This window comes from Papio anubis, chromosome 4 (genome assembly GCF_008728515.1).
Source record: "Papio anubis isolate 15944 chromosome 4, Panubis1.0, whole genome shotgun sequence".
NCBI lineage: Eukaryota > Metazoa > Chordata > Mammalia > Primates > Cercopithecidae > Papio > Papio anubis.
Window position 1 is genome coordinate 167884598 of NC_044979.1, and position 26402 is coordinate 167910999.

A 26402-nucleotide genomic window follows, 5' to 3' on the forward strand; every position below is an offset into this window, starting at 1 on the left:
AGATCTAGATCACAGATAGTCATATCGCTACTGGCAGCAAATTCATACGGGTCTGCAGCAACCTCAATCCTTGCCTCCTCAGAAGGAAGAATTCAACTAAGGGGCACAAGGCAGGAAAAGAGACGGAAGCAAGTTTTAGAGCAGGAGTGAGAGCTTCTTGGAAAGCTTTAGAGCAGGAACGAAAGAAAATAAAGTACACATGGAAGGGGGCCAAGCGGGCACCTGGGGAGATGAAGTGCACGGCTGGACTGTTTGACTCGGGGCTTCATACGTGGGCCGGCGTCCGGGGTCTTGCATTCCTTCTCCCCTGATTCCTCCCTGCGGGTGGGTTGTCCACATGCCATGCTTGAGCCCACGCACCCAACTCCTGAGATGCTATCAGGAAGCTGCTGACCAGTTTTAGGTGTTTTCTATCTATTGGGAGCCTGCTTTTCCCTGGTGCCACCTGTGACCAATTATGACTTTAGAGAGACAGTTAACAAAAGCCTAACCATCACCTGATGGTTGCCCGACACTCCCCGTGTATGTATAGGGGACGCCGTCTCCTGCCTTGCTCATACCTGACTAGCTACCCATTGTAACAGTATTAGTCTGCTCACTCTGCCCAACTAGCCCAAAGTCCCACAGAATAGGTGTCTTAACAGAAATATGGCCAGGCATGGTGGCTCACGCCTGTAATCCCAGCACTTTGGGAGGCCAAGGCAGGCATATCTCCTGAGGTCAGGAGTTCAAGACCAGCCTGGCCAACATGATGAAACCCCCGTCTCTACTAAAAATACAAAAATTAACCAGGCATGGTGGTGCATGCCTGTAATCTCAACTACTTGGGAGGCTGAGGCAGGAGAATTACTTGAACCCAGGAGGCAGAGGTGGGAGTAAGCCAAGATCACGTCACTGCACTCCAGCCTGGACAACAGAGCAAGACTCTGTCTCAAAAAAAAAAAGAAAGAAAACCAGATATGTATTTCCTCACAATTCTGGAGACTAGAAGTCCAAGATCAAGGTGTAAGTGGCCTGGTTTCATTCTGAGGCCCCTTGCAATAGTCAATGGCCATCTCCTCCTTATGTCTTCACATCATCTTCTTTCTGTGCCTCAGTGCTATCCCAACCTCCTCTTCTTATGAAGACACCAGTCATCTTGAATTAAAACCCATTGTCACGGCTTTTTAACCTAATTATCTTTCTGAAGATCGTATCTCCAAATACTGTCACATTCTGAAGTAAAGGCTTCAACTTAGGAATTTGGGGGAGCACAGTTCAGCCCAGAACAGAGGTGATATCTGCACAGTGTTGTACACACCTGGGAGGCACGTGTACAGCAGTGTACACAGAAACATCTGGAAGTACACAGGTGGGGGCATGGTGTGGGGGATGTCTTTGTGATATTTTGATATAAGAAACATGTAGAGTCATGTGTCACTTCACGACGGGGATACATTGTGAGAACTGCATCGCTAGGTGATTTCGTTATTGTGTGGAACACCAGAGAGTGTAACTTACATGAATCTAGAGGGCACAGCCTACCACACGGCCTAGCCTATTGTCCCCAGGCTATAAACCTATTGTTACTATGCTGAATACTTTAGGCGATTATAACACAATGGTAAGGATTTATGATAGTGTTATGATATTATTAGTGTTAGATATAAACATATCTAAACATACAAAAGATACAGTAAAAAAAAAAACAAAAAAAAAAAACAGTAAAAAAAATAGTACATCTGTATAGAGTCCTTACCTGAATGACTCCTGCAGGCCTGGAAGTTGCCCTGCATGAGGCAGGGAGTGGTGAGTGAATGCAAAGGCTTAGGACATTACTGGACACTACTGTAGACATTATAAACACTACACTTAGCGTATACTAAATTTATTTATAAAATAAAGTAAACGTGCAATGATGTTATGTTGGCTACAACGTCACTAAGTGATAGGAATTTTCCAGCTCCATGATAATCTTATGTGACCATTGTCCTATATGGAGTTGGTCATTGATGGAAGCATTATGAGTCAGCATTTGACTGTATTTGATCTTTGTCCCTGGTAGCACAGCTCATAAAACTTGCAATGTCTGAGTAATGGAGTAAGAGGAGCGTCTTCTGTTATTCAGCATAAGCCACTTTCAACTCTACCTGAGTTTATGCTAATGAGGCGGGGGCTGGTTGTCAGAGGAACCCACCATATATTAGAGGGTTGCAACGTTCCCTCCCACCCTGGAAAAGGGAGAGAGGCTGGGGATTGAGTTCATTCACTGATAGCCAGTGATTTCATCAATGCTGCCCACATAATGGAATATAATAATCATCTAGATGGCATAGCACATGATAAAACCCTACAAAAATCCTCCTCAAGGGGATTCAGAGAACTTCCAAGTTGCTGAACACGTTGAGGTGCTGGGAGGGTGTGCACCTGGATCAAGCGTGGAAAAATCCGTGCCCCTTCCCATACCCTGCGTCATGTGTCTCTTCCACGTGGCTGTTCCTGAGTTGCATTCTTTTATGACAAACCAGTCATCTAGTAAGTGAACTGTTTGTCCTGAGTTCTGTGTATGAGCCATTCTAGCAAATGACATAGTGTCAGGCTTGAGTTACATTGTAGGACACCCAGCCAGTGTCTGCCAAGAATAGAAAATTGCTTGGTATGGAAAAGCCCACACGTCTGGTGTCAGAAGCGTAGGGTGTAGCGGGACCAGGGGTTTTGTTTTACTGTTCAAGTGGATCTTTTGCCCCTCCCTTTGGAAACACAAGAGCCTCATTCCTCCCCTTCCGGTCAACTGAACTACCCTCAAAGTGCTCCCCAAGGAATGCCTCAGGCATGGCAAGCCTCAGCAAAACCAGCAGAGGGGCTCAAGTTATCTGGGTGGACTGTCTACACTGTCAATACCCAGCTTTATTCTCATAGTGTAGACCTGAATCAAGAACACAAGAAAGCGGGGCGTATTGGAGGGAAAGGCCCCATAAGCTGTGTATTTTGGCGTCCTAATTCTCAAAGGCTAAATTCTAGGGTTCCTGTCACCTGTGGTCCTGCTCATTCCAGATGTTCAGAATGTTCCTCTGGTTAGTGTCTGAGGATCTTAGAAGAGGGGGTAGAATTTGGAGTCAAGCCCTACAGAAACCCAGCAGAATCTACGTCACGTGTGGTATCAGCCAAGAGCTGAGTGGACTCTATTTCCCAAGAGCTCGAACCACATGGGGTCGTGGCCCAGATAAACAGCCTTTTGAGTTTGAACAAATGCGGCCAGCTGGTTGGTTCTTGGGGGCTTAGATATAAGTGGAGAGGTGCACTCTGTTGGGACAGGGGGCTCTCATTGGTTTTAATTAACTGGTTTTGAGTACGTGACAGAGGTTTTTACAAGTTCACGGCTGACATCACTCAATTTCTGCCTTCAGATTTTGAATCTAAGCCAGCAGTTCGGTGGTTGCTCAATAGCATCAAGAACTGCTTAAATGTAAGTCAAGGGCACTGTCAGGCTTACATTTTGATTCTTTTAACTTTTCAAGTATTTAAGGCAAAAAGCGATTGTCTTTCCGTTCCTATTGGGCGTTTTCTAAGGGGCCCTGGGCATCTATTTCCTGCCCAGCTCCCTGTCCTGACACAGAGGGGGCATCCTAGGGCTGCCCTGGAAAGCTGTTCTCCCGGCTCTCTGCTCTGTTTGCTTTGGAGTTTTATCAAGGAGCGGCAGGATGGGAGGCTCTGCTGGATGCTGGCGATCTGAGGCACATCCCCCTGACCTTTCTTCCAGCCAAATAGCTCTGATAAGTGGGCAGACCTTGAGCCTAGAGACCCACAGACACACTTGGACGATTCCTGCAGAAATCAGTGAGGCAGTCTCCTCCCAGGGGCTCGGCGCCTGGCTCCAGAGGCGAGGCAGCTGGCCCGGACGCTGACTGCCCAGTGCCACAGACATGGCCAACGGGACCAACGCCTCTGCCCCATACTACAGCTATGAATACTACCTGGACTATCTGGACCTCATTCCCGTAGACGAGAAGAAGCTGAAAGCCCACAAACGTAAGTCTAAACTAAGGAAGCCGGCCCGACAGAGGCTGGGGGTCGGTCCAAATGACTGGCCACTCCCAGCTTTCTCTGCATTCACTTATTAACTCCAGTAGACATCACGGGAAAGCAGCAATATGGCTAGTTCACTCGTAGATATAAATGAATGGGGCCGGGAGAGAAATTGTATCTGTTAACTTCTGTAATAAGCTTGGAATTAACCTGCTAAGTCACGAAGACACTTTGGAAGCAGAATTTTTATTTTATTTTATTTTATTTTGGAGATAGGGTCTAGCTCTGTTGCTTAGGCTGGAGTGCAGTGGCATGACCATAGCTCACTGCAGCCTTGACCACCCTGGGTCAACTAATCCTCCTACCTCAGCCTCCCAAGTAACTGAGACTACAGGCACATGCCACCACACCTGGTTAATTTTGTGTAGTTTTTGTAGAGACATGTTATGTTACCCAGGCTGGTCTGGAACTCCTGGCCTCAAGTGATCCCCCCATCTCGGCTTCCCAAAGTGCTGGGATTACAGGTGTGAGCCACCGCACCTGGCCAGAGTATTCTTTTAAAGACAGATTTCTTGTTTAATTTGTTTGGGGCTCCAATAAGCTGAGTGAGTTTCCTCAAATTAGAGATTTGCCTTTTCCATTGTCTGTATTTGGATTTGGGACAGTTATTCTCTCCATCCCTAAGATGCAGGATTTAATAATTTTTGCTAAAATGCCAACATGCATTTAATCGTCATGGTCTCAGCAAGGACAAACCAGCATGACTTTGCTTCTTTTTGCTCATCTGCCCTCGGGTTCCTTATCTCTTGGCTAACATGGCACGTGTGGATAATCTTCTCTGAGGAGTCCAGTTACCCGATCACAATGACAAATTAGATGAGGAAGTGAGCACGAGAAACAGAACAAAAACAAAGCCTGGAAAGATCGGGTCTCAGCCCTGGAAACCCATGCATTACCTATCCCATAGGAAGTCTTGGCTTCCTTGGGTTTTCACTCACTGTAATCACATACTGTCCATCAAACAGTAAATGCAGGGCTGGGTGCCGTTGCTCACACCTGTAATCCCACCAACTAGAGAGGATGACTTGACGCCAGGAGTTTGAGGCCAGCCTGGGCAACATAGTGAGACCCCCATCTCCACACACACACACACAGAAAAAGTAAACACAGGTCAGGCACGGTGGCTCATGCTGGTAATCCCAGCACTTTGGGAGGCCGAGGCGGGTGGATCACTTGAGGTCAGGAGTTTGAGACCAGCCTGGCCAACATGGTGAAACGCTGTCTCTACTAAAAACACAAAAATTAGCTGGGTGTGTTGACACATGCCTGTAATCCCAGCTACTCGGGAGACTGAGGCACAAGAATTGCTTGAACCCAGGAGGTGGAGGTTGCAGTGAGATGAGGTCACACCACTGCATTCCAACCTGGGCAACACAGCAAGACTCCATCTCAAATAATGATAATAATAGTAATAATAATGTTTTTGCTTCCAAAGTATCTTCATTTCTTAGGAGGTGAATTCCAAATTTATGACAGAAGATAACAGACACCATTTCACCTCTAAGCCCCTCAGGGTGTCAGGGGTCCTTGACACCCACAGAGAGAGATACTTCTTGGGGTCTTCTTTATTCCTATTTGTGTCACAGTATCCCAGTCTTTATGTTTTATTTGAATGTAATTTCTATTTTCTCTAGAAGAGAAGTTTGGGGCTAGACAAAACTCCCCCTACTCCCCACAACACACATAAGAATGTTTAAACTCCAAATAGGTGGTTGTTGAGTTTTTTTTCTAGGGAACCCACCAGGAGGCAGGGGCTAGGCAGAGGCCAGGCACGTGGACTGCTGAGCCAGTCGGCTGGATTCACATCTTGGCTCTGTCACGTCCTGGCCATGTTCCCCTGGGCAGGTCCGTTACCCAGGCTAGCCAGATTCAAGCAGAGAGAATGAGAGCCCCCCTCTCAATGGGAGAACTGTTGAAAATATGAGGTGGTCTTTAATTCACCATAAACAAGAAAAATGTGGCAGATGGTAATATGTGCTCCATACAGAAAAATAAAACTGGGCTGGGCACGGTGGCTCATGCCTGTAATCCCAGCACTTTGGGAGACCGAGGTGGGTGGATCACGCCTGAGGTCAGGTGTTTGAGACCAGCCTGGCCAACATGGTGAAACCCCATCTCTACTAAAAATATAAAAACTTAGCTGGGCATGGTGGTGGGTGCCTGTAATTCCATCTACTTGGGAAGCTGAGGCAGGAGAATTGCTTGAACCTGGGAGGCAGAGGCTGCAGTGAGCTGAGATCGCACCATTGCACTCCAGCCTGGGCAACAAGAGCAAAACTCTGTCTCAGAAAAGTAAAAAATAAAACTAGAGGGGGCAGCTAGGGAGAGCAGGGACCCAAGGAAAGATTGCCACTGTGAACAGGGCACCAGTGAAGGCCTTCCCAGGGTCCCTGGGAGGAGGTGAGCCATCACAATGGCGCCTGGAGGAGGTCTCAGAAGAAGCCTTCCATGCAGCAGGAATAGCAGGGCAAGGGCTCCAGGGCAGGCGAGCACCTGGCATTTTCAAGGAACAACAAAGAAGTTGCAGTGACTCTCTGCCCCTCCCCTCCCCTCCCCTCCCCTTCCCTCTCTTCCCTTCCCTTCCCTTCCCTTTTTGTTTGTTTTGTTGAGATGGAGTCTATCTCTGTCGCCCAGGCTGGAGTGCAGTGGTGCGATCTCAGCTCACTGCAACCTCCGCTTCCTGGGTTCAAGCGATTCTCCTGCCTCAGCCTCCTGAGTAGCTGGGATTACAGGTGCCTGCCACCGCACCAGCTAAGTTTTGCATTTTTAGTAGAGACAGGGTTTCACAGAGTTGGCCAGGCTGGTCTTGCACTCCTGACATTGTGATCCGCCTGCCTTGGCCTCCCAAAGTGCTGGGATTACAAGCATGAGCCACCGTGCCCAGCCAACTCTTTTCTTATATTTTTGGAAACTGTTCTGAAAATATCTTTTTTCTTTTAAAATGGAAACGAGTTTATTATTTCATCATTTAATGCAATTTATCAGTCAATAAGGAAAAGAACAAAAGAGTATAGGCAAGGGTATGAAAAGACAGTAGCCACAGGGAAAACTCAAATGGCCCACAGAGAGAAAAAATGTCCAGCTTCACAAGTGGCCTGGGAAATGCATGAGGAGAGAGTCATGAGAGAGCACTCCACAACCACGGGATTAGCAAAAATTGCAGGATGGATATTCAGCCAGGACAACATAGGAAGACCCTGTCTCCACGAATGAATGAATGAATGAATGAACAATTAGCTGGGTGTGGTGGCATGTGCCTGTGGTCCCAGCTATGCAGGAGGCTGAGGCAGGAGGATTGCTTGAGACCAGGAAGTCAAGGCTGCCTTGCAAACCTAGCTAGTGGCACTGGTTCTTTCCCCGCCTCATAGCTTCACCACTCACTCTTAAATTTGAAGAAATATCTGAGTCACTTTAGTTACCAAAGCAAATGTCCAGTCCCATGAAATACATTTTTAAAATGTTTAAACACAAACCATCCTTGAATTCCACTCAAAGTTAGAGCTTCCTATTTCCCCAGCATGGTGAAATGGATGCTTTTCCTTTATTAGATCTGCCAGCTCCTTTCTCTGTTTTCAGACCAACCCCACCTGGAGTTGCTCCACCATCCCTTTAGCCTGCTCCAGACTCTGAGCCTACCCTCCCCTGAGGCCCTCTAATGTGTCTTGCACTGCACACAGCTTTCCCTCTGACACCAGGATGGCAGCCCCCTGTCTACTCTGCTGCCACCAACTGCTGAGCCTCTTCCTCTGGAGATTTTCTGGAGCACATGCCAGACTCTAGCCTGACTCAAGGTCAGGGAAGTGCCTCTGATATGGTTTAGGTCTGTATTCCCACTCAAATCTCATGTCAAATTGCAACCCCCAATGTTGGGGGTGGGGTCTGGTGGGGGGCAATTGGATCATGAGGACAGATCTCCTCCTTGATGCTGCTCTTGTGATAGTGAGTTGCTGCTTATGAGATTTGGTTGTTTAAACGTGTATGACGCCCCCCCACCACTTCCTCCTGCTCTGGCCATGTGAAGATGTGCCTGCTTCCCCTTTGCCTTCTGCCATGACTGCAACTTTCCTGAGACTCCTCAGCCATGCTTCCTGTACAGCCTGCAGAACTGTGAGCCAGTTAAGCCTCTTTTCTTCATAAATTACCCAGTCTCAGGTATTTCTTTATAGCAGTGCAAGAATGGACTAATGCAGCTTCCCACCCTCTCCAACAGAGTAAGAGTTGTGGGAGACTCTACACACTGTTCTATCATCTCTAAAAAAAAATTATTCAGACCCAAGCATCATGAAATCCAACTTTAAGTAGTTGGCACCTGCCTTAGTCTGCTCAAGCCAATATAACAAAATACCATAGACTGGGTGGTTTAAAAAAAAGAAATTTATTTTCATACAGTTATAGAGGCTGGAAGTCCAAGATCAAGATGACAGCAGATTCAGTGTCTGGTGAGAGCTCCCTTCCTGGCTTGAAAATAGATGGCCACCTTCTTGCTGTGTCCTCTCATGGCCTTTCCTCAGTGGGCACAGTGGGGGTGGTGCAAATACATTCTGTGTCTTGTCCTCTTCTTAAAAGGACACTAATCCCACTATGGGAGCACCACTCTTATAATGTCATCTAAATTTCATTAGATGAGGACCCACTTCCAAATACTGTCACAATGGGGATTAGGGATTCAACATATGAATTTTGGGAGGACACAACATTCTGACAATAACACCATCTTTGGATTGGATTTCAGTCTTGGGTTTCAGCTAAAGCAGCCAGAGTGAGTCTACTATTAATATTAGATAGATAGATAGATAGAGATACAGGATCTCACTGTATTGTTTTGTACTCTGTTCATGTTGACCTCATAATATTTTGTTTTCCCATGTCCTTAAATACTCTTTCACAAAGACTTTGCGTGATGTTATAGAAATTTGTATGTTTGAACATACAGGGCGTTTCCAGGATTTTGCTATGGTAAATAATGGCCTTGGTGGGAGTGAAACTTCTTCCACTGTTGTGTGTTAAGTGAAGCTGTTCTGTGTACTTTTGTTTTCAGTATTAGAATTCAGATAAGTTTACTTAAAAAAAAAATCTAAAACAGACAGAAGCAAAATTCTGTGTTAGGCAGTCTGAGGGATGCTCTTCCATGGCTTCATGGGTGGGGTGGGGTGAGGTGAGCGTGAGTCAGGTGAGGGTGGACAGAGGTCATACCGCAGAAAGCAGGTGACTGCCTTTGTTGACTTCCTTGCTGATGAATTCAACTTTCTCTCAGCTGGCCAGTTCTTTGGAACCTGGGTCTCCTCCCCAATTAAATCAGAATAACATCACACCCTAGTTCTGCAAACCTTCTCTGCAGCAACACACATCAAAGACAGGAAGAAGCTGAGTGGATCCCAGGGCCCAGGGATGCTTCAAGGTGGAAATAAAAAGGCAAAGCTCTGGCTTAGATGTTTTCGCTAGGCCATGTGTGGTGACTCATGCCTCTAATCCTCGCACTTTGGGAGGCCCAGGTGGGTGGATCACTTGAGGTCAGGTATTCGAGACCAGCCTGGCCAACATGGCAAAACCCCATCTCTACTAAAAATACAAAAAATTAGCTGGGTGTGGTGGCAGGTGCCTGTAATCCCAGCTACTCAGGAGGCTGAGGCAGGAGAATCACTTGAACCTGTGAGGCAGAGGTTACAGTGAGCCAAGGTCATTCTACTGTACTCGAGAGCATGGGCAACAGAATGAGACTCCATCTAAAAAAAAAAAAAAGATGTTTTCACTAGAATGCCATTTGGGCAGCTGGCTAAAATGTGTGAGGCCAGGCTGGGTTCAAATCTTGTTCAGAGTAGAGGAGGAATCAAAATACAAAGAATATGCAGGGTTCATGCATTAACCTAACAGGGACGATGGAATTTTTTCTTTTCTTTTTTTTTTTTTTTTTTTTTTGACACAGAGTCTCATTCTGTTGTCCAGTCTGGAGTGCCGTGGCATGATCTCGGCTCACTGCAATCTCTGCTTCCTGGGTTCATACCATTCTCCTTCCTCAGCCTCCTGAGTAGCTGGGACTACAGGCGCCACCACCACACCCGGCTAATTTTTTGTATTTTTAGTAGAGATGGGGTTTCACTGTGTTAGCCAGGATGGCCTCGATCTCCTGACCTTGTGATCCACCCACCTCAGCCTCCCAAAGTGCTGGGATTACAGGCATGAGCCACCGCGCTCGGCCCAAGGAGGATGGATTTTAAAATTTTTGTGTTTATGCTCTGATATGATTTGGATCTGTGTCCCCAGCAAATCTCATGTTGAATCGTAATCCCCAGTGTTGGAGGTGGGGCATGGTAGTGGGTGACTGGGTCATGGGGACAGAGTTCTCATGAATGGGTTAGCACCATCTCCTTGGTGCTTTCTCATGATAGTGAGTGAGTTATTATGAAATCTGGTTGTTTAAAAGTGTGTGGCATCTCCTCTTTCTTCCTCTTGCTCTGGCCATGTAAAGTGCTGGCTCCCCTTTTGCCTTCTGCCGTAACTGTAAGTTTCCTGAGGTCTCCCCAGAAGCAGAAGCTGCCATACTTCCTGTACAGCCTGCGGAACACGAGCGAATGAAACCTCTTTTTTTGTTTATTTATTTTTTAAATAAATTACCCAGTCTCAGGTATTTCTTTATAGCAATGTGGAAACAGACTAATACATACATATGCTGGAATATATCCCATCATGTTTGGGCAGATATTTGGAAACATTTAGAGATTTACATATATATATTTATATGGAGCAATCAGCGCCGAATTGAAGGCTCTGGGCTGCCCTTTCCCAGGGACTGCTCAAAGTCTGGTGTGATTTTGTTGCAGGCACTTGACGGGGATTTTGCCCTTGTGATTTTCAGACAGGGCTTCTGACTGTTCCAAGGAAAGGTTAAGAATCACAACCTTTCCTTGAAACTGTCATCAAGGTGGAAAATGCAAATCTGTTTCCTGCAGCCCTGCCTTAATTGACTAATTACATGTTTGATCTTCATCTGTGCCCTTTTCCGAGGAAGAAAACCAATCTTACAGCAGCAATACAGATTATTCTAACATAGTGAGTCTCCAGACACCAGCCTAATGCTCCCTTTCAGAGAGTAGGATGGGCTGATTTCCCTTGAGTAGTACCTGGCTTAATGCTCTATTATTTACCTCTCAGGTCAATATACCTCCTTCCCTTTAGTTATGGGTTAAGAAGAACCGGTCACAGTCCATATTGACCTCCACTGTCACGCTGGTTCAATGAGACAATCTGTTCATCTGCTTCTCTGAGCATTGGAAGCAAGAGAACAAAATGACACTGCCAACCAATTTCTCTGTACACAATGTAGAAAATTCAAAGTACAGATTAAACAAAACAACTACATATAACTCTTTTTCTCTCATTCAGAGCAATCAATTTCAGGCCTCAACTTTAATTGCAGCTTCAAATTCTTCAGCAAATGATCATTCCCACGGGCATGACATAAGTAGTGAAAGTAATTTTTAAACAAAAGATACCAGAATGTGTATCTGCAAATGAATTTCCATCAAGGTAGCACTAGGGGCAGGTGCAACGCTTGAATGACTCTACTATTGCTCAACAACTTCTTGAACTGATGTTGCTGGGTGGCCACAACACATTCTAGGAAACATTTGTGGTAATAAATTGTGTATCTCTTTTAAGAGGATGAAGTTTCTTTTTGGAAATAGTTAAGATTCACCCAGGAACAAATCGGGTTAATGAAATGGGTGATTAAGCTGGTTGATACCATCTGGATGTCATAAATGAATTATCTCACAACGTAGCAAAATTGTGTCTATGTGTGACTCCTTGAAGGTAATTCCAAAAGAAGAGATCTATACGTGTTTGATCAATACGTGTGTTTTAGTAAGAATTCTATGACTCCATGGGACAGAGAGGTGAGTATTTTGAAGGTCACTTTTCATTTGGATTTTTAAGTTCTGGTACATTCATTGAGAATGTCCGTTTCTTTGCTGACTTGGTAAAGAAAATGGATTACAACTAACAGAGTACCATATGAAACAGAAGTTATTTTCTCTCAGTCTACAGGACTGGGCTGGTGAGGTGGCTCCACGGAGTCCTTAGGAACTCACATCCTTCCAGCTCATTGCACTACCATCCCTGGGACATGGCCGCCCTCATCCTCATGTTGCAAGACACGTTCTGACCATCACATCCATGTTCAGGGAGCAACATGGAGTAAGGGAATAAAAATGGACACACGGTGCTAGAAGTCTAGCAATCCCTGGAGGGAGGCTTCTAGAAGCTGTCCTGTGATGGCTCCACTCATATCACGTTGGCCAGAACCTTATCACATGGTTCTCTGAAAAGGAGGCAAGGAAATGTAGTTTTTAACTCAGGCGGCCATGTGTCCTGCTAAAAGCAAGGATCCTATTACAATGGAAGCATACAAGGGGCTGACCTTAGGGTTGACAGCTAGTAACCTATGCCACAATTCCCTCTTTTTATTTTTTTGAGATGGAGTCTCACTCTGTCACTCTGTCACCCAGGTTGGAGTGCAGTGGCTCGATCTCGGCTCACTGCAACCTCCGCCTCCCAGGTTCAAGCAATTCACCTACCTCAGCCTCCCGACTAGCTGGGATTACAGGTATGCACCACCATGCCTGACTAATTTTATTTTGTATTTTTAGTAGAGACAGGGTTTCACCATGTTGGCCAGGCTGGTCTTGAACTCCTGATCTTAGGTGATCCACCAACCTTGGTCTCCCAAAGTGCTGGGATTACAGGCGTGAACCATCGCGCCCCACAATTCCCTGTACTCATATCCGACATTTGGGTGAACTTGAAGGATACAATGATATTACTTGCCACAAAATCCTCTTAACAGATAATAATTTTAATTCTATTTATAAATTGTTTCATAAACACAGAACAAGAAATGGTGCCATTAGCATTTATGTAGATATTTTATTTAATTCTCCTAACATTTAATTTATGCTTATGTAATTCTATATAAGTAGTGCCTATTTAATAGGTACTACTATCCTCAGTTTACAAATAAGCAGATTTAGAGGTTAGCCAGGGAACACCCACCTCCAGAGCCTGGGTTCTTAACCACATTATTATTCCCTAATAAGGAAAACATCTTTTTCTTTTTTTAAGACCAAGTCTTACTCTGTCACCCATGCTGGAGTGCAGTGGCACAATCTTGGCTCATTGCAGCCTCCACCTCCTGGGTTCAAGCAATTCTCCTCCCTCAGCCTCCCGAGTAGCTGGAACCACAGGCACGCACCACCAAGCCCGGCTAATTTTTGTATTTTTTTTTTTTTAGTAGAGTTGAGGTTTCACCACGTAGACCAGGCTGGTCTCGAACTCCTGACCGCAAGTGATCCTCTTGTCCTGACCTCCCAAAGTGTTGGGATTACAGACTGAGGCACCACGCCCAGCCACATCTTGATTTTCTACTGGAACTCTGGAACCCAAACGTTAGTAGAATGAAGAATGGAGGAATGCTAGAACTGTTTATTTACCAAAACAGAAGTGCCTACTATAAGAAGGAGCCCTTCGATTGGATTAATTTGTTAACTCGATGAGAATCCTCCCAAGATGAAGTGCAGCCTGGCCATGCCACCCAGAACCTTTCCTGTCACTCCGCTGCCGATGACTAACTCCCCTCATTCCAGCAGTGTGGACCCAGAGGGGAAGGGAAGAAAGGAAGGAGGGAAGAAAGGAAGGAGGGAAGAGAGGAGAGAGGGAAGGAAAGGAGAAAGAACAGGCAGGGAGGAGAAGGGAGGATAGGAGAGAGGAGAGGAGGTAAGTTTCTATGGCTGGACCAGTTTCATTGTCAACCCAGCCTGGGGCTCCCTGTTGGGAAAACCAGCTTAGGGATGTCTAAATATTCCTGACACTAGAGAGTCACACAGCTCTTGCTTTTGGAATGAAATGTTCTCTCCAAGCACTCGGGTGAACCTTCAGTAGGAAGAGGAAAAAGAATCGTATTCTGTTGCCTGTTTTTTTCAACAGAACATGATGAAAGAGATTTTAGTACCGAAAATGACTAGTGGCTGAGGATTGCCTTTTGGTCTGACAAAACTTAAACTCCACTTATCTGAAGACACTGTGTTCTGTGAAACCTGTCACCTTATTTCTTGCTCAATATCTGGGGATGACGACAAGGACTCAGACAAGTGTCAGTCTGGGAGAAGGGGGCTCTCAGGTGCTGAGTTTGGAGCTATTCCTTTAGATCCCTGGTAGAACTTACCTAGGTGCTATAAGACCTCAAACCCTGCACTATTTTTAGGAAGGAAAAAGAACATTAGTGTCTGCAGAAACCTAAAATATCCCTACAGAATAAAACTTCCAACCACATTTTCTGACAGCATATGTACTCTTACACTGTAAGGGTTGTAAAATAGATTGTGACTCTTGGGGAGTGTAGGACAACGTACAGGGAGTGGGCAAGGAAGGCTAAGAGAGTCAAAAGCTTCTTTCAAAAGTCCTTAAGCTGGCCGGGCGCAGTGGCTCACACCTGTAATCCCAGCACTTTGGGAGGCTGAGGCGGGTGGATCACGAGGTCAGGAGATCGAGACCACCCTGGCCAACATGGTAAAACCCCATCTCTACTAAAAATACAAAAGTTAGCTGGGCGTGGTGGTGGGTGTCTGTAATCCTACTCGGGAGGCTGAGGTAGGAGAATCACTTGAACCCAGGAGGCGGAGGTTGCAGTGAGCCGAGATGGTGCCACTGCACTCCAGCCTGGTGACAGAGCAAGACTCTGTCTCAATAAAATAAAATAAAATAAAATAAAAATTCCTTTCAAATTTAGGACACACAGTCCAATCTCATTTCCCTTTCCCCAGGAATCCAGAGTTCACTGTTCTGGGGGACGGCATCAGCTCCTCAGCTCAGAGACAGAGAGGAGCGACGTGAGAGCCAGCCTGGCGGTCTCTGCTGTCCCTGCCCCCACGGAGTGTAAATGCCAAGCTGCTGAAGATTACAAGGCAGTAGATGCTCATGATTCTTTTGCAAGTACCCGTGCCTTTTCATTATACCCTGTTTTGAGGGGGATTTTTTTTTTCCCCCCGAGACAGTGTCTCGCTCTGTGGCCCAGGCTGGAGCACAGTGGTGTGATCATAGCTCACTTCAGCCTTGAACTCCTGGCCTCAAGTGATCCTCCAGTCCCAGCCTCATGAAGGGGTAGGACTATAGGCATACACCACCATGCCCAGGTAATTAAAAAAATTTTTTTTCTAGACATGGGGTCTTGCTATGTTGCCCAGGCTGGTCTCAAACTCCTGGACTCAAGTGATCCACCTCCCACCTTGGCGTCCCAAAGTGCTGGGATTATAGGCATGGGCCACTGTGCCCAGCCCATTACACCCTGTTTTTAATGTTAAATTTTAGGGTCCGAGGTCACCTCTTATGAATCCTCAGTTTTTCCTTCTATCTATCAGGGGTTGTGGATGGCAGAGATGACACCCTTTGCTCAAGTACCAATCTTCACCCCAGAGCCTCCACCTCCGCCTCTGTGTACATTACTCTCACTCTATTCATTCTTTCAGTGGTTTGTGCATTCTCTTACTCATTTACTGACAGCGTTAGTGCTGGAAGCACTGCAGAAGTTCAGAGGAGGAGGAGGGTGGAGGGAGTTAGCAGTTTCTCATGTGCTGGTTTAGCCCCCTCTGAGTCCTGAACAGTCCCTCACAAAAGGTGCTCAGTGAATTCTCGTTAGCTTATCATCCGCAAGTAGCCCTTTTTGGTGACACACGTAGGTGTCTAGAATATCCCATCTTGTGGCATTTGGCATTATGCAGTTGGTCTGGGATGAGACACTCGCAGACCCGAATTACGGGCCGGACTGCCCACAGCCACAGACAACCACCAAGAAAAACTGTGGTGCTGGAAAGTAGTTCCATAGCAACTGGCCTAACGTTCCCAAACTGGAGTCTGGAGAAGGGGAAAGGCCCCTCCTGGTCTGCCAGGTTCTTCCACCCAGGGCCCCAGGCAGGCTAACTGTGTTTCCTGGTTTCCTTTTCCCCCTTCAGCCTCAGGCCACAAATCCAGCCATCGTGCTGGTGGCAAAAGTGCTTTCTCCTTCCTGCCACAGCCCCTGAGATGAGACTTTCTGCCTGAGAGAGGGACTCGCTAGTTCCACCTCGCCAGCCCAGGCATGAGCAGACCCAGGCTAACTCCTGTAGAGCGGAAAGGGCCTCTCCACCAGCGCGCTGCAGCCCAGCGCGCATCCTTCTTAGAGTATCAACTCTTGGGGTCTCTGAAGCTGTTCAGAGCCCCCTGGTAGGCGCTAGATCCCTCCCGGGGGTCCAGGAGTCCTTCCTAATACTCGGAGCTGCCCACAGCCCTCTCCTCTCCCTCCCATCCTTCAGAACTGTCCCTCTGAGCACCACTAGGAGCTGGGCAAGCAGATGCGTGGGGTTGGGCGGGGGGCGGAGTGGGGGAAGGAAGCACACAATTCCGTTCAATGTTTCCTCTTAACAGACAATCACCCTAAACAGACTCCGTGGCCAGCTGCCCTGAGGAAAAACAAAAAACAAACAAAAAAACGCTTCTTGGCTTCTCTGTTCTTTCCCGAAGTGATTGTTAATGGGAGATCTTCCCCATGGTAACAGCTGAGAGGCTGGAGGACAACTGAAACTCAGGGCCCTCATTCCACAATACCCCGGGACTCCTTACTGCCCCCCAGTGTTGCTTTATGTCAACACCAACCCAGCGCTGAGATGCATCTCCTCCTCCCGCAGATTCCATCGTGATCGCCTTCTGGGTGAGCCTGGCTGCCTTCGTGCTGCTCCTCTTCCTCATCCTGCTTTACATGTCCTGGTCGGGCTCCCCGCAGATGAAGTGAGTAACAAGGGGTGTGGGTCTCTGGGTCACTCAGACGCTCTCCAGTGAGTAATGGTGCAGGTCGAGTATCCCTCATCCAAAATCCTGGAGACCAGAGGTGTTTCAGATTTGAGATTTTAAAATATTTGCATTGTACCTACCAGCCGAGCATCTCAAATCCAGAAATCTGAAATATTCCAGCGAGCATTTCCTTTGAGCCTCATGTCAGTGCTCAATACGTTTCAGATTTTGCAGCGTTTCAGAGTTTCGGATTTGGGATGATCAACTTATGTCCCTACAATGGAATAGTATTCAGCAATAAAAAGGGACGGAGTTCCGATCCATACTGCAACATGGACGAACCTCAGAAACATCATGCTAAGTGAAAGAAGACAGACACAGAGCTGCATGTCGTATGACTCCTTTCACACAAAACATCCAGAGTACGCAAATCCAGAGACAGAAAGCAGATTAGCAGCTGCCTAGGGCTGGGGGGAGAGCAGGGAAGGGGGAATGACTGCTGATGGGTTTCTTTTGGGGATGATAAAAATGTTCTAAAATTAAGCTGGGCGCGGTGGCTCATGCCTGTAATCCCAGCACTTTGGGAGGCCAAGGTTGGTGGATCACTTGAGGTCAGGAGTTCAAGACCAGCCTAGCCAACTTGGTGAAATCCTGTCTCTACTAAAAATACAAAAATTAGCTGGGCGTGGTGGTGCACACTTGTCATCCCAGCTACTCAGGAGGCTGAGGCAGGAGGATCGCTGGAACCCAGGAGGCAGAAAGGTTGCAGTGAGCCGAGATTGTGCCACTATACTCCAGTCTGGGCAACAGAGTGAGACTCCATCTCAAAAACCAAAAAAAAAGTTCTAAAATTAAGCCAGGCACAGTGGCTCACACCTGTAATCCCAGCACCTTGGGAAGCCAAGGCAGGAGAATCATTTGAGCCCAGGAGTTCGAGACCCTGTCTCCACAAAAAATATTAACAAATTAGCTGGGCATGGTGGTATGCACCTGTAGTCCCGGCTACTCGGGAGGCTGAGGCAGGAGGATCACTAGAGCCCAGAAGGTCAAGGCTGCAGTGAGCTGTGATCACGCCACTGCACTCTAGCCTGGGTGATAGCGCAAGACCCTGTCTCAACAAAAAAACAAACAAAAAGTTCTAAAATTAGATTGTGGTGATGGTTGCACAACTCTGTGGATGTACTAAAGACCACTGAATTGTACTCTTTAAATGAGTCAACCTCATGGAATGAAAATATATCTCAGTAAAGCTGTTAAAGAAAATGAAGCCAACTTGACACCATGGGCATTAAGTCTTGCTGGCCAGCTCACCAGGAGCATAAGAACCTTACCTTTGGCCAGGCGTGGGGGCTCACACCTGTAATCCCCGCACTTTGGGAGGCCAAGGTGGGCGGATCGCCTGAGGTCAGGTGTTTGAGACCAGCCTGGCCAACATAGTGAAACCCCGTCTCTACTGAAAAAATATATATATATAAAAATATCCGGGTGTAGTGGTGCATGCCTGTAATCCCAGCTACTCACGAGGCTGAGGCAGGACAATCTCTTGAACCCAGGAGGCGGAGGTTGCAGTGAACCGAGATCGCGCCACTGCACTCCAGCCTGGGCAGGAAGGGCAAAACTCTGTCTCCAAAAGAAAAAAAAAAAAGAAAAGAAAAAAAAAAGAAAAGAAAAAAAAAAAAGAAAGATCCTTACCTTAGGTACCTATGGCCAGCATCTGTTATTGGATGCCTGCTGTGTGCCACTAAATTGGAGGTGAAATCCAGTTTTAAGGAGTAATTGGAACCCAGCTTGTTTTACGTTTTATGTTAATTCTGTTGTGCTAGAGGATTGGCTGCCACATCTAATGTTCCCTTCTAGGCTAATCAGCCCTCACAGCTGCTGGTCTCCTAATGACTGTTCTTAGGAGGCACCCTGTATTTTGCCATCGCTTATGCAAAGAGGGCCTGTCCAGTGGCTGGCCCATGCCCTTGGAAACATGTGGCCTGGCGAAAGAGCTGGGACTGGTCAGATTCTTGTCTTTGGAATTTGGAATCTAGACTCTGAGGGATGGACCTGGTGTCTATGGGGCTGCACTGATTGGTCCAGGAGGAGGGCTAGGGCTGGTGCCATTATGGACTGCTACGTCCATTACAGACGGAAGTCTTGGGGACTGGAAACCCTCAGTGTAGGAAGCTGGTCAGCAGAGAGATGAGCTGAACTGTGCTGAGGAAGAGCTGAGTGGCCTTGGACCCCCTGAGCCAAAGTATCCCACACCAGGTCCCACGAGGAGCCATGGACTCGCGCATTCGCACAGCATCTTAGTGTTTTCTGTTGCTGTAACAGAATACCTGAGGTTGAGTAATTTATGAAGAAAAGAGACTTATTTAGCTCATGGTTCTGAAGGCTTAGAAGTCTAGGAAGCATGGCATCGACATCTGCTCAGCTTCTGGTGAGGGCCTCGTTTTGCAAAAAGATCTAATTCAGTCTAGAGAAAAAAACTCATTACCCCTTAAAGGCCCCACCTCCCAGTGTTGCCACACTGGGGACCAGGCCTCCACATGAGTTTTGGTGGTGACACATCACACCACAGCCCAGCGTTACCTCGAAGGGGCCTCTGATTCTCCTCCCCGCCCCGCCTGCCCTGCCCGTGGTGTCTCATCCACCAGGGCTACCCTCGCCAGGCCATTTCTGCTCACCTTGGTCACATATGGAAGGTAGCTTTACAGCAATGAAGAAATTCATCTATTTTTTTTTTTTTTTTTTGAGACGAAAGTCTCGCTCTGTCACCCAGGCTGGAGTGCAGTGGCGTGATCTCGGCTCACTGCAACCTCCGCCTCCCACGTTCAAGCTATTCTCTTGCCTTAGCCTCCTGAGTAGCTGGGATTACAGGCACCCACCACGACGCCCAGTCGATTTTTCTATTTTTAGCAGAGATGGGGTTTCGCCAAGTTGGCCAGGCCAGTCTCAAACTCCAGACCTGTAATCCTAGCACTTTGGGAGGCCGAGGTGCGCGGATCACCTGAGGTCAGGAGTTCGAGACTGGCCTGGCCAACTTGGCGAAACCCTGTTTCTATTAAAAATACAAAAATTAGCTGGGTATCGTGGCTGGTGCCTATTATCCCAGCTACACGGGAGGCTGAGACAAGAGAATCGCTTGAACCTGGGAGGAAGAGGTTGCAGTGAGCCGAGATGGTGCCACTGAGGTCAGGAGCCACCGTGCACAGCCTGAAATCTGTTCTTCTCTTTCAGTTTTTAGAACTCACATTCAATTTAAGCACATTTTTACACCCGAGACACATCTGAGGGATAAACGAGTGATGTCACCTTTCTTTTCTACTCTTCTGAGATGACCTGCAGCCGCCCTGGGCCAGGGAGTGTGCAAGGATCATTAGTAATCCTCCTGGTACAAAGCTCCCTGGCCTGGTCCGGCAAGCCCAGAGGCTACCTCCACCGTGCCCAGCTCCCTGGGGGGCACAGGCCTTCTGGGCTATTTCACAGGGGCAAACTGATGATGCTGTACATCCTGACCAGCTACAGGGCTTACTAAAGAAAATGCTCTCAAGGCACTTGGTAACATTCCTGGAATGCTCAGGGCAGCAAAGTGGATCCTTAGCAAGATTTAGCAGTCACTCCATGAGGAGCTGACCTTCCCATGAGGAAGGGGAGGAGGGAGGGCATTCTTGGGTGAGTGCCATCTGAAAGGACGGCCTCTGCCCAGTGGGCTCATCACTTGGTACTCTTCATTCGTGCCAGCGTTGTAACCACATTTAAAGTCGTTTTATACGTCACCTCATTTCATCCTGAGGATATCTGTGAGCCAATACTGTCCCATTTTACGGATGACGTCAAAGGCAGCTGGGAAGTGGTGGCCAGAGCTCACTCCAGATGGCCATGTCCACTGCCCCAGCACTTTCTGGGCAGGAGAATCCACCCAGGGAGGACGCTTTTCTTTCTTCTCTTTTCCTCTTCTCTTCTTTTCTTTCTTTTTTTTGAGACAGAGTCTCGCTCTATTGCCAGGCTGGGGTGCAGTGGCGCAATCTCGGCTCACTGCAACCTGACACCTTGGTTCAAGTGATTCTCCTGCCTCAGCCTTCCGAGTAGCTGGATTACAGGCACGCGCCACCATGCCCAGCTAATTTTTGTATTTTTAGTAGAGACGGGGTTTCACCATGTTCTCCAGGATGGTCTCAATCTCCTGACCTCGTGATCTGCCTGCCTCTGCCTCCCCAAGTGCTAGGATGACAGGTGTGAGCCACCATGCCTGGCACAGGGAGGACGCATTTCTGGCCAAGTGTATTAGTTTGTTCTCAGCTGCTAATAAAGATATATCTGAGGCTGGGTAATTTATAAAGGAAAGAGGTTTAATGGACTCACAGTTCCACATGGCTGGGAAGGCCTCACAATCATGGCAGAAGGCAAAGGAAGAGCAAAGCCACATCTTACATGGCACAGGCAAAAGGGCATGTGCAGGGAAACTCCCCTTTACAAAACCATCAGATCTCGTGAGACTTATTCACTATCACGAGAACAGCATGGGAAGACCCACCCCCGTGATTCAATTACCTCCCACTGGGTCCTTCCCACGACCCGTAGGGATTATTACAATTCAAGGTGAGAGTTGTGTGGTGACACAGCCAAACCATATCACCAAGATACAAGCTGGCTTGGGCTACGGATATAAAATGAGGTACACTCAGATACAGGGCTGGATGGGAGGTCAACCTGCTCCTCCAACGCCCCCATCCCCTCTATCCTAAATCAATACAGGAAGAAGTGGCCTCCAGGAAAAGACCTGAGGCCTAGTTCCTGACAAAGCAGCTCCTCTCTTTTGAGATCTCTCTACAATGGCCACCTTGGTGAGCTGGCTGACCCTTCTCAGGAATTTGCCTGTGTGGCCTTCCCTATGGGGTCTGGGCAGATGGCAGGTGTGGCAGGAAACCCCCAAGCCCCACAGTACGGACGGTTCTGCAACTTTGACGCTTGCCTCCCACTCCGCTCTGTTCACAGGAACAGCCCCAAGCACCACCAAACATGCCCCTGGAGTCACAGCCTCAGCCTCCAGCTCTGCATCCAGAAGTGCCTGCCGTGCCACAGGGAACCCCTGGGGACCTCACGGGCTCAGGCGAGTTCAGTGGAGCCAGGGAGCAGAACTGACCCTGACCAGCTGCTACGACAGGAGAGCTCCTCCACCTTGCCCCTTGGGGTTTTCCAGACCCACCCCACTCTCCTCTGGGAACTGACCCTCAATGGGGGTCCCCTCGTCAGAAGCAAGCCCAGCGAGCCTCCCCCTGGAGACAGGACCTCTCAATTGCAGAGCTGATGTCAGCAGATCGTGGCCATAGCTGAGTGAACGGGTGAAATCAAGCCAACCTGGACACCTCCGTTCTTTGTTCTTCTTAGAGGCTGTCTGCATGTAGCGGAAAGGGCATCTAGGTCAAGTGCGACTAGAGCAGGAGCATCCTATGCCTTTGACAAAGATTGCAGTGGTCCCTCGAGGGCAGAGGTCATCCCAGGTGTTGCTGATTTTATTGAGCACACTTAGCCCGCTTGCTTATGGCTTGTTTGCTTAGGGAAGAGTAGGAAAATAAAATATATGTAAATCCAGAGGAAAACCTGTTTGCTTACTATGCCACTTTACCATGACTGTGTAATGTGTTATCAGCCCTGAGTTCACCTGGTCCTTCTGTACCTTTGTTAGGATGCTGGGTAAGTTCCCATCCAAGCTCCACTGACACCCTCCGGCTCCCCCAGATGTGATGGCATCTGCCCTGCCAGGTCAGCTCGCTGCAGTCAGGGGGCCCGAGTCTCACCTTCAACCTGCCCACAGCCTTTCAAAGACAGAGCCCAAGGAAGTCTCTCCCCTGGAGGGCAGGCAGCCAACGCCTGTCAGCAGCCAGGCCCGGTAAGCAGGGCCTATGCTTAAAGAGCCCTGGACGCTGGCAGGAAAGGTCTCCTTCTGGATGTGACTTTATGTGACAGTGGATCTAGGACCCTTGAAGGATCCAGTCCTCTAGTGCCCAGCAGCCTTGTTCCTGGAGAGGAGACAGCATCACACTGCAAATCCCAGAAGAGCCATGTGTCCCCTCCAGCTTTCCGGCAGCAAGCTGGTAGGTTTTATTTTTAAAATAACTGCCCCCCGCCCCACTTATTTCTAATTTAGCATTTTATATTTTAAGTCAGGTGAAGACCATGTACCATCTATTCTCCATGGGATGAGATTCCCTTCCCCCACGCTAAGTGACTGGAAAATACATGGACAAGGTCAGGGCAGTGGATTGAGAAGGGAGAACAAAGACAAGCAGGACTGATGAGCTCCAGAGATGCAGAAAAGAAGGTGAGGTGCTGAAAATGTGTCCTCACTTGACTGAGCTGAACTCGGCTTTGGAGCACTTGTCGCCACCTGACGTAGCATGTATTTGACTTGCTGGGCCCTAAGAACCTGGGAGGCAGCTAGGCCTGGAGCCGGGGATGAAGCTGTGGAAATCCATCCTACCTGCTCGATGCCCCTCCCCGCGCCCCCAGAGGCATGGGGTTCAGGGATATTCCCCAGACCAGTGTCCTTCCAGCCAATGCCCTCTGCATGAACGAGCAGAGGTGCCTATAACCAAAGGAATCCCCATCGACAGGCCTCGGAGAGGGGGATAAAGATGAAAGGGAACCAGGAAGAGAATGTTCTGCTGGAGCAGTGCTTGCCTGAGTCCAACTTGGATCTAAACATCGGATTTCAACTTCAGGACAGTCTCAAATAACAGCGTTGTAAGGTTTATTTGGGTAGGAAAGGGGGACAAGTGAGGTAACTGATCCTTGCTTTGTAGACAATGCAAGACAATTATTTGTGGTGAAGGGACTGTATGCCAACAAGTGTTACTCATGCTTTAGTTAAAACTTTAAGTCACCTAAAACAAACAATTCTAAAGAACACTGGTAGAAAATAGGGGCCGGGCATGGTGGCTCAAGCCTGTAATCCTAGCACTTTGGGAGGCCAAGACGGGTGGATCATGAGGTCAGGAGATCAAGACCATCCTGGCTAACACGGTGAAACCCCGTCTCTACTAAAAAATACAAAAAAACCAAAAACAACAAAAACCCAAAAAACTAGCCGGGTGCAGTGGCGGGCGCCTGTAGTCCCAGCTACTCGGGAGGCTGAGGCAGGAGAATGGTGTAAACCCGGGAGGCGGAGCTTGCAGTGAGCTGAGATCCGGCCACTGCACTCCAGCCTGGGCGACAGAGCGAGACTCCGTCTCAAAAAAAATAAAAAAGAAAAAGAAAATAAAAGTGTAAATGTTTCAGACAAAACCAAGGCATTGTCAGCGTGATGTACGTTATATGGCAAATAAAACAGACACGTCCTAGGCCACAGAGCAGACCCCAAGAATGCAGGAGAGTTTTAAAGGAACAGACAGAAATTTTAACTGCGAAAACCACGAAATTTCATGACTGTCAGCTACAACAGCAACAAATATATGACCATTAATAGCAAAGTTCTGACCTTTAAAATAAACGCAGGCCTACGTGGAACAAAACTAGCCTCTTTAACAATGAAAGGAAAACACAAAAACCTTACAAAAATAGACATTTATTAACAAGCATTTATAAAATTCAAAATCCCCTCTTTGAAGTGTAACTTTAAAAATTACAGGCTGTCTTCTCAAAGCAGAGGTCAAATCACTTTTACACTTTAAGGATTCAGTGCAACATCTTTTATTTAATAAATTAACAAACATTGGCAGAAATTAACTTATTCAAAAAGTCATACTAAACTTTGTTATGACTTTTTATAGAAAAATAAACTTTATTTTATTTATTTTTTTGAGATGGAGTCTTGCTCTGTCGCCTAGGTTGGAGTGCAGTGGCACAATCTCGGCTTACTGCAGCCTCCACCTCCCAGTTTCAAGCGATTCCCCTGCCTTAGCCTCCCGAGTAGCTGGAATTTCAGGCGTGCACTACCGCGTCCAGCTAATTTTTGTATTTTTAGTAGAGATGGGGTTTCACCATGTTGGGAAGGCTGGTCTTGAACTCCTGACCTCAGGTTATCCACCTGCCTTGGCCTCCCAAAGTGCTGGGATTAGAGGCATGAGCCACCTCACCCAGCTGAAAAATAAAATTTAAACATATCTCTTCGTTTTTATAAAAAAAAACCTGATACCTTTTGACATTTCAGCTTTAACACACATGAATCTCTTCTGCATTCAGAAGTGCCTCAAACTTGGGCTATTTCCTGTGACGAGTTCCAAGCCCCTAGAGAGGAAGGGGCTGGCCTGGCCTGACGAGGCAATGGATGGGCCTCATGGCCTGGAAGTCCCCACATTCCCTGCAACTCTGATGCGGGGCGCACACAGGCCCGAGTTTATCATTTACTGGCCTGTTCAATAAAGTCCTCTCGACTTTTCTTGTCAGAGAACTGAGTCAATGTACTGAACTTGTTGTTTCCCACGCCTTCTCCGGAAACCCTTGACTCAACCAAACTTCTAGAAGCCGGTGCTGTGCTTGAGGCTCTGGTCATCAGGGCGCAAGGCACTGGCCGGCAGGAGTCAAGCATCTGAGGCTGCACTGGCGACATCCTTGCAGAGCACCACGATGGCCTCCTCTTCACTGCTCGGAGCATCATCTGCGGCCTCACACACCATCCGGATGTGGGTTAAGAGGGTGTCAGGCCGCTGGGCCCCCAGCCAGATGTCCTTTATGTAGAGAGACACCAGGAATGCTGCGGAGGCTGAACAAGAGCAGGGGATAGGCCGTCAGGATGCACACCTGCTCAGCTCGAAAACAGGTCATCCTGCCCACAACGCAATGGCTTTGCCAAGTGTCCAAATAAACCGTGCGACAGGCCTGTGCAACCCAAGGTGAGCAGACCGATACAACAACTCATTCTGCCTTTGCTTAACTTTTGTGTTAATCTTTTTTACTAAAAAGTTTTTTTCTTTCTTTCTTTCTTTTTTTTTTAAGAAAAAGACAGGATCTCATTCTGTGACCCAGACTGGAATGCAGTAGCATGATCTCAGCTCACTGCAACCTCGACTGCCTGGGCTCAGGTGATCCTCCCACCTCAGCCTCCAGAGTAGCTGGGACTACAGGCATGTGCCACCACGCCCAGCTAATTTTTGTAGAGACAGAGTTTCACTATGTTGGCCAGGCTGGTCTCAAGCGGTCTCCCCACCACAGCCTCCCAAAGTGCTAGGATTATAGGTGTGAGCCACTGTGCCTGGCAAAAATTTCTTTCTTCTGACGAATATGTGTGGATCCCCTCAAAAAGCTGTTACAAGACAAGTCTCAGTCTGGTTCTGACCGTCCATGCCAAGAATGAGACTGAAGTTTGAGAAGAACCTCCCAGAATCATTTCCTACCATTTCCTCAGTGGCACGGGTAAGGAGGAAGCAAAAGCTTTGCAGGCAAAAAGGCCCAACTCCCCAACTGCGGCCAGACCAGAAGGCGAGGTCGCCCCTGCTACCAGGTGAGTCCACCTGCTAGGCTGCTGGCCCCCCCCCTCCCCTGCGCCCCCACATTCCTCCGTGAAAGGACAGCCCTCTGGGTTACCACACCCACCT

General features: G+C 47.8%; 2 protein-coding genes across 7 annotated transcripts in view; one reads left to right on the forward strand and one right to left on the reverse strand.

The window, feature by feature from the left end:
• The first annotated feature begins 1709 nt into the window (after positions 1-1709).
• Positions 1710-25139, forward strand: MRAP (melanocortin 2 receptor accessory protein). 3 transcript variants are annotated; one of them, XM_009202361.3, is made up of 4 exons: positions 3925-4008; positions 14880-15048; positions 16776-16875; positions 21865-22469. In XM_009202361.3, the coding sequence occupies exons 3-4, from the start codon at positions 16847-16849 to the stop codon at positions 22175-22177; spliced, it is 342 nt and encodes a 113-aa protein (XP_009200625.1). In that variant the 5' UTR covers positions 3925-4008; positions 14880-15048; positions 16776-16846; the 3' UTR covers positions 22178-22469. The 3 variants fall into 3 exon arrangements, with proteins under 3 accessions (XP_031521573.1, XP_003895585.1, XP_009200625.1); XM_031665713.1 differs by lacking the exons at positions 14880-15048; positions 21865-22469 and adding an exon at positions 25019-25139 and having other exon boundaries at positions 1710-4008; XM_003895536.5 differs by lacking the exon at positions 14880-15048 and having other exon boundaries at positions 1714-4008.
• URB1 (URB1 ribosome biogenesis homolog) overlaps positions 24506-26402 on the reverse strand; it is a 97123-nt gene continuing 95226 nt past the window's right edge. For all 4 annotated transcript variants that reach the window (XM_031665711.1, XM_031665712.1, XM_021935537.2 and 1 more), the window contains one exon: positions 24506-25570. In XM_031665711.1, coding sequence (XP_031521571.1) covers positions 25389-25570 — 182 coding nt within the window. In that variant the 3' untranslated portion in view covers positions 24506-25388. The remainder of the gene's footprint in view (positions 25571-26402) is intronic.